The 20,520-nt window shown below is 28.5% G+C and overlaps 1 protein-coding gene across 1 annotated transcript in view; it reads left to right on the forward strand.

Moving 5' to 3' along the window:
- Nucleotides 1-151: 151 nt before the first annotated feature.
- The window catches only part of LOC129958938 (NADH-cytochrome b5 reductase 3-like), a 37,687-nt gene continuing 17,318 nt past the window's right edge, over nucleotides 152-20,520 (forward strand). The window contains exons 1-6 of the mRNA XM_056071688.1: nucleotides 152-299; nucleotides 7,843-7,983; nucleotides 10,359-10,431; nucleotides 11,492-11,598; nucleotides 13,442-13,571; nucleotides 17,183-17,266. Coding sequence (XP_055927663.1) covers nucleotides 282-299; nucleotides 7,843-7,983; nucleotides 10,359-10,431; nucleotides 11,492-11,598; nucleotides 13,442-13,571; nucleotides 17,183-17,266 — 553 coding nt within the window. The 5' untranslated portion in view covers nucleotides 152-281. The remainder of the gene's footprint in view (nucleotides 300-7,842; nucleotides 7,984-10,358; nucleotides 10,432-11,491; nucleotides 11,599-13,441; nucleotides 13,572-17,182; nucleotides 17,267-20,520) is intronic.

The following is a 20,520-nucleotide window of genomic DNA, read 5'->3' on the forward strand; positions in this document are numbered from 1 at the left end:
TAAACAAAATAATAATTTTAAAAAACTGACAGAAAAACCGAGCATTTTAAGAAATTATTCAATTCTGAAGATTCCTTTTAAGATTTACTACCATAACCTTAAAGCTGTTTAAGGGGAAAATTTTTATCTTGATCTTATCCAATCTGGCAACTTTAGCAAACCGGTTTTCCTTGTAAATAAAAAGTTGTAGAATTTGTTTGATTATATAAATATTAAATCGTGAAACCGGGAAATATTTTCTTCTGTTTTGCGGTGAAATCGTATTAAATTTTGATTTGAAAATGATCAGTACTGCTAACGTAAGTAGAAATCCGTTTCATGATTTTGTATATGCCTTGAAAATGAACTGAAATTGCATATTTTTTGAATTATCTCTTTTTCATTCTTTTTTTAAAATAGAAATCTGATATGCTTGTTATATAATTTGTTTAGAATTAAATGACTTCTTGTCTGCTACATGATTTTGGCCTGAATAAACTGCGCTATTTTTTCAAATAATATGTGTTATCTTTTCTGATTTCGCCCCCCCCCAAAAAAAAATCGGAAATAAATTCTTAAATTTAGATTTCTTTAGTTAAGTAGACAAAGAGTAATATTTTTGAATGATCTTAAAAACATATAATTTAATTTCAGATCAAATATTCAAATTCATTTTCTTTCTTTTTTAGTTGGCTATCATACTTTCTGTGTGATAATGGTATAAATAATCATGCTCTTCCCAATGTTATGCATTATCTGCCACAGATAATAGGCATGTGATGAGCTAATTGTTGTATATTGCATATCAAGCTTTCATTTCTGCCTTTTTTTTTTTGTATTGCTATTGGAAACTTGTTTAGATAATTAGATGAAATTGTGTTTGTTCTCAATGAAATTAGTTGTTTATTAGTATAAATATATCTAGAGCTAGAGACCTAAATTAATATTTTTTAAATCTTTTGTGTTAGAGTTGTCCTTATTTTTAGACAAATAACAAATTGCAAGGCCCAAATCTCTAAAATTATTAATGTGTAGTCCAATTTAATCCTGGTGTGGTAATGCTGCGCTTGTACACTTTCATCAGGTGATATCAGTTTGATTCTATTTTAATTCATTTTGAAGTGTTAATATAATAATTTAAATGAGTATTTTAACATATTAAAATGCAAACAAATGTTGCAAAAATCGCTTTTTCACATACTTGTTCAGCCACATGATAAACAAGTCTTCTAATTCTAAAAGCTTTATATTTTTTTTTCAATATTTTTTTCATGAGAGGTTTTAAGTGTTTTTTAATATATATTAAACATTTGCATACATTAAAACTTCTTTAACATACATAATTACTATTTATACACTTTGTTACAAACATTTAGTCTATCAAACTCATCTCACTCCCCTTATTAATACTGGATCTAAATAAGAAGTGAACTGGTGTATTCTGTAAATTACTCAATGAACTGGAGATGGCAGATAGTACACAAATAATATCTAATCCTCAACTATCTCTGCATCTGTAGACATCATAACTAGAGGGGGGGGGAAGTATCTCTCCGACTGAAATATTAAGTTCTAAATTTAAATGGAAGGAGAAGACAAAAGGACTCTGCATTACCACACCAGCGTTGAAAGATTTATAAATAATTTTCAATAAATCAAGTTATTACTTTTATCGTCTGCCTACTTTCTATATTATATTCTTGCCCCTTCACTTTTGTATTTTTAGTTTTCCATTAATATCAATAATGATGTGAATTTTTCTTTTGCTTTCTTAAAACAATAATGTTTTTTTCTAACAGGTGTCTTCTTGTTTTCTATTATGAATCAATATGGTTTATATTCTGTAACTATTGGCTGGCTCTTTTCAGGTTCATTTTCAGTTTGCTTAAATTTTTCAAAACAAAACATTGAATAACTTCATTTTTATAATCATGCAAGAACTCACTGATATATATATTTTCTCTACTTATTGCAATTCTGAGAGAATCAGTATCATTGACACTATTAATTTTTCTGAATATGGTACCTTATATTATATAAAAAGGAACTTTTTAGAATATTCTAGGAAATTTATTCCTGCCAGTATTTCTGATTGATATTTAAGTATTATTGATTAATTTTAATTTTGTTATCGAAGTGAAGTCTGTGTCATAGAGAAAGTAGGAATTATGAATTAGTGTTTTTATTCTTTTCTTTTAATGATGATAAAGTTGGTTGCCATGATATTAGTATATATAAAAAAGCAAAACCCACTCTGGTCTAAGCCTTGTAGGCAGTGATATAATAAGCTTGAGATGTGAATGCTTTAAACAGTTGAGAAGATGTTCCTTTAGAATATGTTTTTATTCTTTGACTTTCTTTTATGTAAACGATACAGAATTTTGATCTTTTTGATTTTGAATAGTCACAGATGAAATGAGTTTTATCATGAATATTAAATCAAATATAATAGATAAAAGTTGTTTGAACTGCTCTGTTAATGCTTGCTTTATATATGAAGCTATAAGCTTTATATTTTTTAGATCAGAGCTTCTCAAATAGAAAATTCCAGTCCAATATAAAATCTTTAAAATTTTGATGATGCACATTTCTTTAACATTTATGAACTATTTGTAAAATTATTTATTTAAAATTTATGAAAAAAAGGTTTTTTTTTATTTATTTAATATACTTATTAAAATATGCTTAATAATTGCTGAAAAGTCATTTTCTTTACATTTATGATCAATGAAATTTTCATTTTCTTACTGTTGGATTAGCTATTTGATCTTAGCTAAATTTTTCAAACAAATATAGGGACACAATTGAAAAAAGATTTAAAAGTGTTGTATTCATATTTTTACTTGGTAGAGCAATCTTTCCTACTGATTAAAAAAAAAAAAAAATGCTTAGATACTAAAGCAAATATATAGAGTATTGCTACCTTTTGAAGAAAAATCAAAATTATGTTATAACTGCCTAAAAAATGACAATTTATTTCAATAACAGTAAAGTTCTGCTTTATTTCATAATAAAAAGTGTTACAAAAATATAAAAGTTTAATTTTACTAATAAATTAACTTAAAATAGCATTATTTTACATCATAAAAAGTAGTATGCAAACAAAAAGGAAAAATATGGCAAATTTCTTTAATAAATGTCAGAAACAAGTTGCTGTTTTTAATGGCTTCTGGCCTTGGTTGCTGCCTTCATTCTTAATAGCATTCAGTTAATTAAATTTTGTGACAGAAAATGATAATTTCTGTCTCTTGTCTAGAACGGCCATTTTGTGATCAATTTGCTGAACAAACAGTTTTGCTAGTCTTACAAATGGTATTAAAGGTAATGCCTAGTACCTGGAGAAGGGTTTTAAGTTGTTTTCATACGTTAAAGAATAAATTCCAACAGTATACTCAGAATCCCTATTTTGTTGGAAGAAGTATGATCTCTCAGATTCTAATATGGAACATTGATGCGCATTACCTTTCAAAATATACAGATTATTATCAATATTAATTCTCCTTGATTTTAATCACATTACTTTTTTCAGAAGTTGCTATGCCACCCCCAAACCATCTCTACTTAACAGCTTCTCTCATATTCATTAATTAGAGCACTGCATTTGCTTGTTTTTCTCCAAAATTTTTTATGTTCATCTGAAAAGTACAGGTTCATCCACAATCCATCTGTGAAGAAGGCTCTCTGACAGAATAGACAATCCTTTTCACTCTCTTTTGCAAAGTCGTTATTTCTTGTAATTAACTTTCTTTACAAACATTTTTTTCTTTGCATATTTATAAATATGCTGTCCTGTCTTTTGTAATACATGATTGTCTCATGTTTTGCATGATTTCTCAAATTTGTTTTCAACATTAGATGTTAATTTTAGTGAGCTAGTTAATTTATGAATTTCCTTTTACGCTTCATACAGTCATTCAACTTTTTCATGAATATAGATGGTTGCTTTGTTCTTTGCTGTCTTAGTGCACTCCTTTCAGCTTAAAACTTTTCATTGGCTTTTTTACACTGCTGCAGGACATTCTCATTTATTTTATCAATTTGTCGTTTAAATTTAGTCTCCTTATGAAGTTGATTCTTTCATGTTCTGTAATAGCTCATTTCTACAATGTCTCATTGATATCAGTGAGAATCTAAAAGCTCAACTCACCAAAATAAGTATAAAACTTTCTTAAAAATACAAGAAAATGAAAAAATTATGGTATTAAATACTTTAGTCCTTATTACTTTTTAGAAACTTTTGATGTTGCAAAATACATATGTACTTCTGTGTTATAAATTTTACTGATAGAAAATAGGATAAGTAAAAATAAAAAAATTAAAAAAAAAACCCCAAGGACTACGTTAATTGCTAGTTAGTTTTAATGCTATAATTCTAAATAATATACCGCAGAACATTTTTTTTTAAAGTACAAAATTTATGACTTGAAATATAAGAGGCATGGTTAATTTTCAAATTCAGTATATATAATTTTTAAAGCCTTTTACTGTCCATTTTTATTACAGGATAAAATTTTGTTAATTTTTCTAGTGCATCCTTTAATTTTGATTCAGTTATGGTATAAACGTGATGTTTTTTTGTTATGCTATGCTTCTACATCATTGACAACCTTTTCAGAAATGATGTCCAAATTAAAGAGTAATTTATTGATTTTAAAACACATTTGAAAAGGTCACTGATTTTTATTATTAGTTCTTATAAATGCTGACATAATTTTTTAGTAATTACTATTTATCTTATCATTTTTATTTTTTGTTAAATACTAAAAAACATATCCTTTACTTTGCAATAAAAGACATTGTGCAAATACAGAAATAAATATTAAAATTAAAAATACAAATTTAAAATTATGTATAAATTTTTCTATAAAAAACTTGCATTGTTATAAAACAGAAAACATCCTATGGTTAGAAAATAAGCTGATCTACGTAGCATGCATATAAAAAGTTGCATAGCGTTTTTTTAAGTAAGATGTAATTTTTGCAGCAGTGTCTCACTACATACTCTGAGCAAACATTGTTCTTAATAACACTCCACTGCCATTTTTAATTTCTTGTAAGTGTTCTAAGTGGCAAGATAATTCAATCAGATAACAGTAATTACTGAGTCAAACATGGCTCAAGATTATTAAATTTCTACTTATTTTATTTGATAGTTCTAAAGGCAAATATAACATCTTGCCAATTGCAAAGCAAACAATAATTATTTACAAAAGTATATACAAAAATGCTTCGTTTTTCTGTATCCGATTGAACGATGTGTGGCAATCTTAATTGAATAGCTGTTACCTATTAACTGGCTCACTGGCTTTGGAAACCAATATTATTACATCAATTACTAGGCTTAGGTAACCATATTTCTGCAAAGTTCACAATATATTTAATCTATGTCTATGAATACCCGATTTGTTGGTATTAAGGCTGATATATTCGAAGGTTACACTCTTGAATGGATTTTAAAAATTTCACAGCCTATACTTTATTCTGATCAGCCGTCATATTTGAGGACACTTATTCAGAAATATTTTTTCCATCGCAATTTTTATAGATGTTGCAGTCATCTCCTCTTGTGTTCTAGGATTATAATGTTTCAATTTAAAAAGCTTATATAAATGATTTTGGATAGTTCTGAAAAGTCGTCTATGTTTTTTATGTTATGGTTGCTACTGGACATTTTCATCAATGGAATTTTTTTTAGATACAAAGCAGTTTTAGAAAGCCTCCCGCTTATCACTACATGTTGTCCATTAACTCATTTACCATTCTTTCGTTGCTTTTTTTTTTTTTTCATTTTGTGTATTGTTTGTTGCTTACCTTTTTCAAGTTAAAAAAAATTGCTTCTGGCTCTTCAAAGCCTTGACCAAAAAGAAATATTAAAAAGATTAAATGAACTGCTGCTGCCAAATGGCAACTTTTATGCAATGAGCTGGATTATTTTTGGAAAAAGTGCTGTTTTTTTAAGTAATACTATTAAAATAAGAATAAAAATTTATGTAATTCATTCACGATTTGTTATTGTAACATGCAGACATTACTTTGGCATTGGCACGCTTTATTAAAGGGGTTTTAACACACTTATTTTCCAACTATTTTTATTCAAAAGGAAGCAAATATTTTTGTTGTGGAGGACGATGATGGCTCCACAATTGAGAATGGGAAATGAACTAAATAATGCGGTGTAACTAGTTAAAATAAACTACGGAATTGCGGTGTAGCTATAAGTGATGAAACGATGCTTCTATAAAATGCGGTTTATTACTATGAGAAGGGGCATGGAGTCACCCCGCTACCAACGGTAAGCATGGCGTTCCGAGTTCTAAGCCAGTTCTCGTGGGTCATGACCCGCGCAGTTACAAAAGGGAGCAACCCTATAATGGGCGCTCGCCAACTTGGCGCGTTGGTAGCAAAGTATTGAATAATTTTTATTATATAAATTGAAATTTCCTTTTATATGCAATCATACTGATCAGTCATTATGTAAAAAGATGCTATTTATAACTTATAATAGCTATAAATAAATAATGATATCATGATATATCGGAAATTATCGATTTGTATTGGACAATATATCGTGATGATGAAGTTCGGTCATCGCCCAGCCCTACTCATTACCAATAGCTATAGAAATTAATCATAAGCTGTGACCTAATTCATCTGTTACGTGAATATACGGATTTAGCCCAACACATGACCGTTTTAAATTATTTTTGTTTTTATAGAAATTATTTTTATATGAAAATGATTCACTTTCTTATTGATTTTCTCCATTTTTCAAGGGTGGCTAATTCAGCATTAGCCAAATGCAAACTTTCGATAATAATAATAAAAAAAATCCACTATTAAATTATCACTGAAATCTTTCCTACTTTATTTAGATGAAGTCTTTAAAGTTTTGCGTCATAATGAGGATCAGAAAGTTGAATAATATTCTGAAAACCAAATTTTTATACCATTTTCTAGGGTAGTATTGGAATAGTAGTTAGGAATTGCGGTTTACTAAATTGTGAGAAAATAAAGAACTGGAATATAAAGGAAACAGATACCGAACTTCAAGAAAATGTACTCATGGAGTCAAAATCTCGAAATTAGAAGCTGTTGGCCAAATCCATTCAGCTGATGCAAAAATAGATTTGTGGCGATGGGAAAATCATTTTGCAGTCTATCAGACCGCACCATCCTAATCAACTGAGAGTTAACCAAACGACCATTCATTTTTCTCTTTTATTCAATTAGATGAACTTTCAATTTTGGAAATGTTTGGTCATTTTGATATAACTAAAAACCAATAGAATGCTTAAGAGATTTATGTATTCCGCATAATTTTTATAGCAAATTATATTATCTTTTAATTAATTTGAAGCTCAGAAATATGTTAATTCAATATATGTATGACACAAGAGCTAGACAGTTAAATAATTATATATCATAATTTATCAAATTCTCCTATCGTTTTTTAATTTAACCTTTCAACAGTATTATTACCTATAAATGTATTTGTTTACGCCTGTCTCTGTTTAGGGATGAATATTACCTATATTAATTCCCCATAATATGGCTGCTATAGCAAAAGATATGTTAATTTTTACTCTATTTGTTTCTTCTTCTTTTTTTAAAAAATCATTGAAAATGCAGCTTGTATTACTGCTGATTCCAGAATAAAATAACTGTGATTTTCATAGATAAGCAGAATCTCATTCGTTTCATGTTGTTAGTTATATAATTTTCTTATCTAAAAAAATTAAGTTTTCAAAATTCAAACTTTTTAAAGATTTTTAATCTTTTTTTTTTTCTTCATACATAATTAATTATATGCTTGCAAGTTGAATTTTTATGAATGCTTGTTTATCATGTTATTTTTTTTTCCAGGTTTTACCATATGCAGTCACCTTTGGAGTTGTGACTATTACTGCATTGCTTCTGCGTTATTTGCTACAAAAGAAAAAATCCACACCTAAGCTCTTAAAGGATCCTACAGTCAAATACAGTGTGAAGCTTATTGAAAAAGAGGTAATTTTTCACGAATTTACAAGTACAGTAGCTGCCACTTAATGTGATTATCTTGGAACTTAAGAATTTTGATAACGTTAACGATAGATAATAGTAACCGAATAGGATAAAATCAACTATCTTTTTATCACATCAAGGAAAAAGAATACAAACGTTTACCTGAGGGGAGTGTCTGTAGTTTATTTCAAAAATTACAATTCGGAAGATCATTAACTATTGGTTTTCGACAATTATTCCGTAACATTTAGTTCGGACCTGTACTATTTTTTAAAATCTATGAATCGATGCTGCATGCCGCATTCTAAAATAGTAACAGCTTGACACATTTCGGCCTTTGTTGGAGGTTTTTCTTTAACACCTTACTTCCCTTCAGAATCATTGACATTTATTGCTTAGTGTTGCTTACAAAAAAATTTATTATTTTTCAAATTTTTGCAACGAGGCTGTAAAATTTTCATCTGATTCAATGTCGGTTTTACTCTTTAGCAGACACATTTCCGCTGAAACACGGATTTCATCTTTTTTTAAATCGAATTTTATTATTCTTGAGATCAATTAATTTTCTTTTAGTTATCGATTTTACAATATTTTTAATATCTCAAGCACTTTTTGTATACATTTATTCATTTTTTCAGGTAATCATATTTATTTTACTTTTCGGTACATATGTTTGGTGCAGTTTATTATTTTATGAAATTCAGGGTATTTTTTCCCCAAACCTAGGTAAACTTTCTCATTTGTTAAAAATTTGCATCTTTAACACTGAAATCATTATATATATATATATATATATATTGCTTTCGTAATTCAATCGCACTTATCAGTGGTTTATTGATGTTTTGATTTCAACCCAAACCTAACAGCATAACTGTTCTTTTCAACCAATCCAGTCTGCTCTAGCCAAGATAAAAAAAATATGAACCTCACAAGCAGGAAGAGAATAACTCCCAGATATTTTCGTACAAAGGGAGCTTGAAATTTCAGAATGTCAATCGGTGAAATGTAAGAAACGTAGGAGTGATTTGAGGAAGTAGTATCAAAATCCTTTAAAAGGGAAATTAAATTGAATTAGCATACTAATATGATTCGAACTTTATTCTCATAAATTTTTAACACATATATTGCTTGGTGAAAAAAAAAAAATGCTTTTACTGGAACATCAAGGCTACTTAAAATTATTAAGGGTTATAAAAATTGGTATCGCAGTTTTTTGACTTTTTACTTAAATAAATGAATTTTACTTGGCAATTAATTGCTTACATTTTGTTGATCCTACCTTAAAATAAATTATTGTTTTTACAATGAATATATTTGATTGATAGTTGATAAAATTCATGATATTATGCAAAATTCAGTATAAATTTGCATAATAAATCTTATTGTTATCTTCTGACTTGTTATAAATAAAAATAGAGCAAATCCTTTACCAAAATAATTTAAGCACAGTTAAATATATGTATGATTTTTAAAATTTTTTTTATATACACCTGCGGAATATAATTAATTCCTATACACATAGAAGTAAAATAGCATGAGCATAGAAGTACCCCCCCCCCTCTTCTCCATCCACCATTTTGCATTTCTTTACTGCCATTAGTATTATTGTGTTTTTTTAGTGTCTGTAATAAAAAGTAGTGATGTTGCAAAAATGTGCTTTTTTTCTTCTAGTTATTATTAAAACTAGATTTAAAATTAAAGTTCAGGTAAAATTAACTATTTATATATTTTTCCAAAATTCTTACTGTATTTTTAACACATGTTTTATTTATGTTTTGAGTCCTAAACTTAAAAATAAATAATAATAATAATCTGCTAAATCAGTTTTCATTTAAATGTAGTTCCGCTTAAAATTGTTTTGATAATTTGATTACTAGTAATGTTTTTGCATAATGTTTTTACTTTTAAAAGTGGCTACTCATTATAGTGCGACTAAATACAACATTGTGAAAGTCGGTTCATTTGAGATGGGTGTCAAAGTATATTTAAAATTATGCATAATTTTGATAAGGGATAGTATGCGATAATTACAAAGTGCATGGTTGCTCAAAATCTAACGCTTCTACTTGGATTCTATCATTATATCTATTGGAAAATGTGGGAAATTTGTTGAATGGTAAGAGGATATATATTTGTATTGTATTGTTGATAGATACCACTTAATATTTTATCCACCTAAAATACATAGAATTGAATAGCAATGAATAGTTTTATATGTCATTTGAAGAAAAAGAAAATGCTGTTAGGTGATAAATTTTATGATTTCTCAGATGACAAAAGAGTGAATTTGTTTCAGTGACAATTCTATTGCTGCATTTTCTTACCATTGTGCTATTTGTGTGTTTGAGAAATGTAACATTTTTTTATTGTTATTAAAGGTTATTAGTCATGATACTCGGCGATTTCGCTTTGCTTTACCTAGTGAAAATCATATCCTTGGTCTTCCTGTTGGTAAGTAAATCAATGATAAGAATATATTTCTGGAAATTTTTTTAAAGAATTCTATTTTAATTTTATGTATTAATTATAATTGAGTAGAGCCAAGTGCAGAAAGCATGGCAAAGTTTAGTACCATTCTCCTCACAATTTCTTAACACATTAATACATTCATGTCAAACATTCATCATTCTCCCAAATGAAATTTATAATGAATTAATTGTATTTGTATTTTAACTCTAACATTGCTTGTAGTCTTGTTTAACACTTTCTTGACATTCCGCATTCATATTATTTTAACATCAGGATTATCATACCATTTATTTCACTTAATTTCTAAAGGTTACTTGTGTTATGTTTTAGATATTTCCTTCATTTGTACTCTAAAATATTTACTGTCGCCAATAAGACTGAAAACTAAACAGGAGAAAAGTACAATATACAGTAGGTCAATAGCATTTTAAATCAATATTTGAAGTTGGTGAGAAATATACTCAAATAAATTTAAAAACATTTTGTTACAATCTTTCTGATATTTCGAATAAATTGTGGAAGGAAAGTTTTAATGAAATGATGCAAAATGTAACTTTAAGGCATCCAAATTTGATATTGCTATTTATTTTTAAAACAGTTATTTATGAATTGGTTTGATGTTTTGAATAATATCAGATTTCTGGATGTTCATAAAACATCATTAAGAAAACATTATTTCTATGCAAAATACACGTTCAAATTTTAATTTATTTGAGTTAAATTAAGCAATTTCTTACTAAATAGCCTCAAATTGGAAAAATACGCAACTGTGATATTTTATTATTTAAATTGAATAAAACTCGTCCAAGAACTGTTTATTTGATAATTGCATTTTTAAAATTAGCATTGCAGAATCCACATTAGTTCATCATGTAATTAGTATATAAATATTTGTCTATATAGAGATTATAAATACTTCTGAGTTTGATCTGAAAGCTCATTAGTGTTAGACTACTGATCATTTATTATTTTAAGTACAACTTGTAATTTCTCATGGAAGAGTGTTTCTGATATTGAATAACTAAGCAAAGTTTCTTTATAGGTCAGCACATCTTTTTGAGTGCCAAAATTGATGGCAATATTGTTATTCGGCCTTATACTCCTGTTACAAGCGATGATGACAAAGGACATTTTGATCTCGTTATTAAGGTAAAATCTTAAATTTGTGTACTTTTTAATGAGAGAAAGAAATTGCTGAATGGAGAAAATTACTGAAATTGATGAATGCACATGGGGAGAGTTGATCTCAGTAGGAATGCTTTTATTTTGTATGATTTTTTACAGTACTTTTATTTTAAATTTGATAAATATTTTAGAGAAGTAAATACTGCAGCCGTTTGAATTCAAAAATAAAATATCTTCTGAAATTATTTGATAGTAAAAATTTCGTAGTTTTCTCCATAACTAAAAATCATTTATTATGTTTCATAATCATTTCTTAACTTAAGATTTTGCAATGAGTTATTATTTTAATACTGCTAATGTTTTTATTTTTGAGTTTGTAAAATACTGAATACAGTTTAATACAACATTGAAATAATATTTGATTTAATAACAGTAAAGAGAACTGGGATTTAGAAATTAATGTATTTGTCATATTTTGTTTCATGATTGAAGCTATCCAAAATGCCTTGATTTTTATGTTTTTCGAAATTTACTAAACTCAAAGCTTTGGGTTTTTTTTATTTGTTTATTTGAAATATTTGTGTAGCATAAAAAATCAGTTGTTTTTCATTACTACCTCCTGTTTGACAATTGTTTGTCAGCCCTTGATAATCATATACACTTTTATGACTCTTTGAAGACAGACCATAATAGAAACTCAATCTAATCTGATTTTTCTACATTTTAGCTTTATGCATAAAAAAAGAAGAAAGCCCATCAATTTTAATAAAACACAAGATTTCAGTTTATTGATCATCACTTATTGCATGCTGTTTAAAATAATTCCCCCAATTGTTTTTCACTTTGGCTAGGTTTTTTCTAATACTCGAAACTTGTTCATTTGTTTTTCATGAAAGTTTTTATAAATATACAATGGTTTTTATTTAAGTTATTGCATCAATATTTTTCCAAAAGCCATTATTGAATAAAGGTCCCTCTCTTCTCTCTCTCTCTCTTTTTTTTTTTTTTTTTTTTTTTTTTGCAAAAGTTACTAAACGCTAGATAATATGTTTTAATTAACAGTTTGGTTAATTGTTAGAATGTATAATGCATTACAGAGCCATATAAATTGCAAAAATAGCTCAACATTATATTATGACTTGCTTTTATGTAATGCTACATTTCATTTAAAGCTTCATACTTAATTTTTAGTATTTCATGTCAATGTATAATATTTTTTTTTTCGCCTCAATTTACTGGATTGCTGAGCTATGTTTGTGTCAGATGTATAAAATTATGTCTTTTCATTAATAATTGTTTATGCATAATCGGGAGATCGAATGTTTTTAGAATAATTTAGAAGCCAACATTATTTATGATCAGAGGAATTCTCCTTAATAATATCTTTTATTATTAAACAGTCAAAAGACAACAAATCCATAATTTAATTGATATATTGCTCATTTGCTGAAATTGATAATCTACCACATCTTCGTTCTATTTAATGCATTCGCGTCTTTGTTCATCCTTTTATGCCACTCTTTGTAACCACGTTATTATTTAGTTATTTCAAATGACTCTTTGTAACATTTCAAATATTTATCTAGCAGAACTTTGGTTTCAAACGTAATGAGATTTGTTCGACTGCATTTGTCATTTTCAGAAATTGATAAAAAGTTTTGTTTTTATATTAAAGACGAATTTATATAATAATGATATGAATTGATACCTGAAATAAATAATAATTGTGAAAAAAGTATTTGAGCGATTTCTTTTATACTCATGTTTTAATATTTGGATAATTTTTTTTGATCATGTGTTTTGATTAAAATAGTTAAACGATTTAAAAAAAAAATTATAAAATTGCTTATAAAAGGACTTTTTTTAGGTCTATTTCAAAGGTGTGCATCCAAAATTCCCAGATGGTGGTAAAATGTCACAGTACTTAAATAATATGAAAATTGGTGATTCCATTGATGTGAGAGGACCCTCTGGCAAATTAGTTTATTTAGGAAAAGGTTTGTAACATAGCTATTTCATGGATGTACTACTTGTTTTAATCATATTTGTAACTGTAAATAATTTTTTATATATGTATTGTAATTGCCTAAGTGGATAATTTTTAATCTAATGAATACAGCTTTTAGTAAGTATAGCTGTAATTATAGTTAGAATTGCGTGACTTTAATGTCTAAAATACACTATATTTATTTATTATAGATATTTTTTGTTTGTACCTGGCAAGGTATTTTTTGTTTTTACCTGGTATTTTTGTTTTTACCTGGCAAGGTATTTTTTGTTTTTACCTGGAATTTTTCTCTTGTTAGATTTTCATCTTCCCCGCTGTTACAGTTAATGTATGTTAAGTTTTTTCTGTGTTAATGTTGTAATGAGCATATCATAATTATTATTTCAGTATTATACCTAGCATATGATGTTTTTGTATGTAAAAGATTGATTTAGATTGATTGATTGAAAGATTTGATTTTTTTATGTGTATTTTTTATTTTTCGATACATTTAGTTGCACAATTCATAAGATAGTAATTGGATTAAGTTTTAAAATTTAAATATTTGCAGCAATCAATTAATATTCATTTGTCATACATGGCATTTTCCTGCAAAAATGTCAGTGTTTTCCCCCGGATTTCAGTATTCTTGGAAACGAATTCTATCATCCTTCACATTAATGCAAATCTGCATTAAAAATTTCGTTAGTTTGTTAGAGTAGGAGGGGGGGGGGATTGAATTCACAAAAGATGCATGTAATGCAAACAAAAATTGCACATTTTTCCAAAGTTTTATGTACGGTTCTAAGATGAAAAAGTTTTGATTTAATAAGATATTGCGCAATCCTGCCGAATGCCATTCAGAATCCAAATCACGTATGGGGCAAAGAACGGGGGATTTGGTCGCATTTCGAAATCAAATTTTAGCATTTGGAGGGATGTTTATAAGTGTTTTTCTTTCACGCCTTTTTGTTTCATTCAGTCAAAAAATATCCGGAATGAAAGAAAGCAACTACTCGCAATTTCAGCGTTGTTAGCTCTCCCTGAAATCAGCCATTTTATTTTTGCGATTTTTTTTTTTTTTTTTTTTTTTTAACATTCTTTCATTTTTGTACGTTATATTGATCTCATTTTTGTGACATCAGGATGACGACTATTGTTTCCTGTTGTTCGAAATCGCAGAACATTAACAAAAATCGAAAAAGAAAAAAACTGTTTAAGTGATGTATTGGTTGGAGAAAGTATGTAAAAGGTTGATGTCAGTGAAAAAGTACTGTGCATTCTTTGCTATCGCTTTACTTATTATGGTAAAAAGGGATTTTGTACAATATCTGACCACAGAAAAACAAAGAAGCTAATTGAGAAGATGAGAACAAAGAATGCAAATTAGTCTTTACCAAGCAAGTTTTGCTCGTGCCACTCATTAACTTCAGTAGCATCAACAACAAATCTTTCTCTTATACCGTTTAATGTCCCTTCTTTACGATAGAATTAATACTGTATCCCCAGTTGTGGGCTGCAGAACATCATTCGCCGTTTTCAGTGGATTGTATTCTAGGGAATGTTAACAAAAAAAAAAAAAACTTTTACTAATTTATTATTAATTAGAAACTGTGGTGCATGTTAAATTATCGTTGCGTTTCTTGATTGAACAATAATTTATTCGATAGTGAAGATTGTGTTCTGGAGTGAAATGACTTGAAGACACATGTTGTCTTTTCTGGGGTTTATTGGTAACAATAACAACAAAAGGCACATGAATACGCCTTAGTGTAGAAAACCTAGAGAACTACACATAAAACTCTCTCGGAAAGAGCCGAGAGCCGAGATAACACTCCCTCTAGTACAGGAGTCCAGTTCGCTTCTGCTAGAAAAAAAAATATATACTAAACAACAGGGAGACCACGTGACACATGATTGGCAGCTAGTTCCGCCCAGGGATATCACGTGGTTAACTGAATTCTCAACAATGCATACTTTAGAATGAAATTTGATGATGTTGCAAACATACTTTTACAAACACTTAGAAAAATTTAAATGCTATAAATTTTTTATAAAATATTAATGAAGCTACAAGCAATAATTATATGAGAGTGCTTTCAGTGTTAGCAAATTTTTCCCTTCTACAAATAGAGTGGAGGTGGGACATTTGGTTACTTTAAATAATTTCTAAAAACATTGAAAAATAGATTCATTTTGTTTTGGTTTTTTTTGAGAGAGAGAGGGGGGGGGGTAACAAATTTTTTATGAAAATTTTACGTCTATTTTAATAGACTCTTGCAGAGTTAAGAAGGGGATCCAAGAGTGGTGTTTAAATAAGTAAATGCTAGCAATTACCCGCGACTTCGTTCGCAATCAATCAATACCTAAGCTCCGTTAATGATTAGGTCATTGTGAGTGCCATCCAGCCTATGCACGATATCTTCTGATAAAACGTACTTGTATTTATCCCACAGCTGGAGGGGGTTTGGCATTCTGTAAGTGCTCACTAAAATTGCAAACAGGTCATTGTGAGCAAAACGACAACGCCGCCCATCACCGCCTGGTTGATACTGGTATCTGCTGGCTGTAGATATAATAAATGCGAAACATTGATATGATTTAATTGCTTTACTAAACAAATGAGAGTTTTCTATAGTTAATAAAGCATATAAAAATCTAAGTAGTCTCTTGGGGAAACAAAAATAAAAGTGTAAAATTGGATTGTCAAACTAAATTTTTAAAAGCGTTTTAAGTCATAATTCTTTCCCAAAATGCCCCTTATTAATTTTTGTAGGTCGCTTTTGCAACGTATCACTGCTGAAGAAGCTCAGCAAATATATTCATACTAAAAATGTTACTTCTTAAAAGGTTTGTTGTATGGTTATTTAAAATTGAGAAGTTATATATTTTTTATATTTCTTCACACTTAGTGACATTGAGAATTAATTAGTGCTCAGAAAAGAATTTTTCTAACATTCTTCTGCACAATCAAATGAGTATCCTGGCTTTTTAAATTTGAAATTAATAATAATATACCTTTGTAATGACATAATGCATTCTCTAATATATTTATATTCATTTTTGCCTTTTTAAAAAGCCAGTAAGTAATGAATAAAATTATCCTCAAGATATTAATGCAAAGAGTTTACTTTAAATATTTCGAGATAAATCAATTTTTTATGTGAAAGATTCTGTGAACATATACTATATTCATGTGGATTTTAAAAATTCCACATATATTTCCATTTTGTTTGAGTCTTTTTTGATGTGATATTTATTTATATACTCTGCTAGATTATAGCGCGATTGGTTCAAGATAATGAAGTCAAATTCACGAAAGTGAAATCTGTTTTTACTCTCTGTTATTTATGTAATTTGTAAACATAATGTGAGAGGCTCTTTATTAAAATTTATTTGACGATTTGTTTTGTGACTGTTTTTTTTGGGGGGGGGAGGATAAAGGAAATAACGATTTTATGAAATTGTAGGAGGAAAAATCCATAACTTCCCATTGCCTTCTAAATGTCAACATTCTTGAACTCTACCAATCTGATTTTTGCATGTTTCTGATATTTTTATTTTGAGATATATATATTTTTTTTATTATTCATGTCAGCTGCTTATTTTCCCTTTTTATAGGCAAATTCAGTGTAAAGATAGATCACAAGTCTCCTCCCCAAGTTTACGAAGTAAAAGAAATTGGAATGATTGCTGGAGGAACTGGTAAGATATGCCTAACTATTTTGTTCCCCTTTCCCCTTCATTTCACAACTCTTAATGCTGCATCTGAAACGATAATTGAATGGAAAAAAAATCGGCTTGATTCAAAAGATAACTAATTTATGGTCAAAATAAGTAATTGTGAAAAATTTAAATCCATGTATCGATTTGACATTGGTTCCTCACAATTTCTTTGTTTTGTTAAATCATTTGAAATATATTAATACAATTATATTAAATGAATTAAGTGAAAAAATGTATAATTTAAATGTTTTCAATGTATCAGATTTTTATCTTAACTATTTTGAGAAAAAAAAAAAAACATGTAGAGCATTAATATTCAGCCTATTAAACCTACAGATTCCCTTTCGAAATCTATTTTATATATCCTTTAAATTTATAAAGATAAAAGTATTTTTTGTGATTATTTAAATACTTAATTCTTTAAACAGAAGTACTGAAACTCTTAATTAGCAAATAGTTAAGCTGTTCACAAGTGAAGCTTTAAAGTACCACAAACAAAAAAAGAGCATTGTGTTCTACATAAATTTCATATAACATTAAATAATAAGCAAGTTCGTTTTGAAGGTCTAACTGGAAAAGCGTTTTGTTAGGTTCTGAGAATGGGGAAATAAAGACAGCCTTATCAAAAATAACAAATGTCTTAACATTTATTTACATGAATTAAGTTAAAAAAAATATTAGCACTAAGAGAAAATTAATACAAATATGCACAACACTGCAGAATTTACAATTAATAACTTAAGCAATCACTTTTTAGTTAAACTTTACTCTTCTCACTCAAATAATTTGCTTAGAATCAAAACAATATGTCAGTATTATGCAAGAACATTTTAAAATAAATACAAAGAATACTGACTTATCTTATCAAGTAAAACTTAGCACTTAAAACACCTGACATCTACTTCACAATTATAAATAATATGACAATAATATTCAGAGTCAATTATGAAAATAATAATGAAATTAACTCAATATTTTAGGATTCACTCTCAAATCATTTCTGAATTAACATCCAAATTGATGATATTACACTGATACATGGTAAAGATTTGAAAAATATATTAATTACTAAATTTTAGATTAAATCTGTGTGCACAAAAATGCATAAAATCTCATATTTATTTAATTAGAAGAATTTTCTCTTTTCAACTTTAAGATATGGGATTCTTAAATATGTAAAATTATGTGTTGATGAAAGAATATCTTCACTTATCTTTTTGTTGTGCTGGAAAAAAGGTCACTCATTTCCCTCAAAATTAGCCATAGGTGAGGAAATGCAGTCAGTTTAAAATAAAAATCATCGAAATTGAGACATAGTCTTGGCAATGAAAGTAGGTTTTCCACAGATTAAAGTTGTCATCGAAACGAAGTAAAGCATGTGATCAATGGAATACCAACATGTGAATACTACATAGGCAGACGCTCCACTTTCTGTTGCAGCTTCTGTAGTCGGGGGGGGGGGGAGGGGGCGATTTATCATTCAACTAGGATTTTGCCTTTTGCAAGCATCACTCTATCTACAACTTTAGGAGTCACTCACCATGGTTCATCATTGAGGTAGCATCCAAGCACGCTGGCCATTCCTTTATTCTCTTCACATGCATCTCTAATTCAAGGGACCAGTCTCTTTCGTTTTCTGTTAATAAATTCGGTATTGATTCCCATGAGGCCCCCAATGTTAGAGGGTGTCCGTGAACGTTACCTATACTCATAGCTTTCTTTACTTTATCACATCACCTTATTAATGTGTCAACCCTAAATCGGCGGAAGTTGTAAAGAATAGCTCTCCTCTCGGAATGTAGCGCTCTCAGATTGACAACCCAGTTGAAGTTATAAAAAAAGTTATATCTCTCTTTTCTCCAACTGAGTTTTCTAATTTATCCCATATATATATATATTGCTACTTCTATTATCCAATCGCCAATCTTCTTCACTCTAATTGGATTATTTTCAGTTTTTATTGGCCCTAGTAAGGCCTGTAAAGAATTTATGCTCGATCTGTTTTTTCCGAGGAGAACACAGTAAGCTGCCAATTTTTGGGGAGGCAGAAACCAGGAGTCAGTTTTGTGGCTGCATGTTAAACAGGGTATGTTCCAGAATTACCAAACAGACACCGTCTCCAAAACCATTTCATCAGGAAGTGCGAGATCAGCAGATGCATTTCACTATTTGTAGTCACCTGCATGTGACTAAGAAAAGAAGTTTTTAATGTTTGTTTCTAAAATTCAGATGAAAACAAGGTAATAACGTTTGAAGTTATACACAACATCTTCCCTCAAAAAATATTTTCGTAGGGTAACACAGTTACAGAAAAACTACCAAAAAGGTAGAATTTTGATTTCTTTCAATAGTTTTTACATCGTTAACGCTAGTTCAAAGTTAAAGGGAAAAAATCTAATTAGAAAAAAAGATGGCTCTATCAAAAAAAAGTACCTTATATAATTTTATTCTGGTCAAGGTAGCAGTTGCTATTTTTAAATAAAACGGTTATCATTACAGTATAATTTATCTAAATAAAAATAAATAGATCATTATATCAATACCACACTTACAAAATAATAATGGAAGTAAAAAAAAAATATGTAAATTATTTCATATCTTAACACATAATTACATTAATTTTATGACAGTTTATTATTTTATTGAAATATAGATTTAAATAATTTCGAAATTCATCTCTTATAGTTTTGAAACTAGCTTTCCTAAAATTAGAGGAAAATAATGAATTGGAATATGACGAAATTTGCCAGAAACATTAATAAAAAAAATGCTTCACAAATTAGACACGAAAAGAAAATAATACTAATTTTTTTGTCTTGCAAATGCACAAAATGCAAACACATTAAAAAGCATAATATCCAAGCTTAATGTATGATCAGTTTATTATGAAAAGTAATGATCTATAACAGCCATACAAGCATGATAGCAATGTTCCTTTTTGAAAATGCTGATGTTTACCGACTCTGTTGATAGCACGCCCATTGCTTTCTTAAGGCAACTTGAAGTCAAGGTTGCAGAGAGAAGATTATGAGCTGCTATACTTTTCCATAGAGCATCCTGTACATGCATAATCTAGTTCAGATCTGAGATACATATTCGTCTAGTCACAAAAATAGTTCTTCATCAATCGAACTATGTGTGGTCTTGCATTATTGTCTTCTAGGACGAAGGAGTTACCTATTACATTTGCATAAGAACAAACTGCTGGATCAAGAATTTCCTCTCTGTATAAA

Source organism: Argiope bruennichi, chromosome X1, assembly GCF_947563725.1.
Source record: "Argiope bruennichi chromosome X1, qqArgBrue1.1, whole genome shotgun sequence".
NCBI lineage: Eukaryota > Metazoa > Arthropoda > Arachnida > Araneae > Araneidae > Argiope > Argiope bruennichi.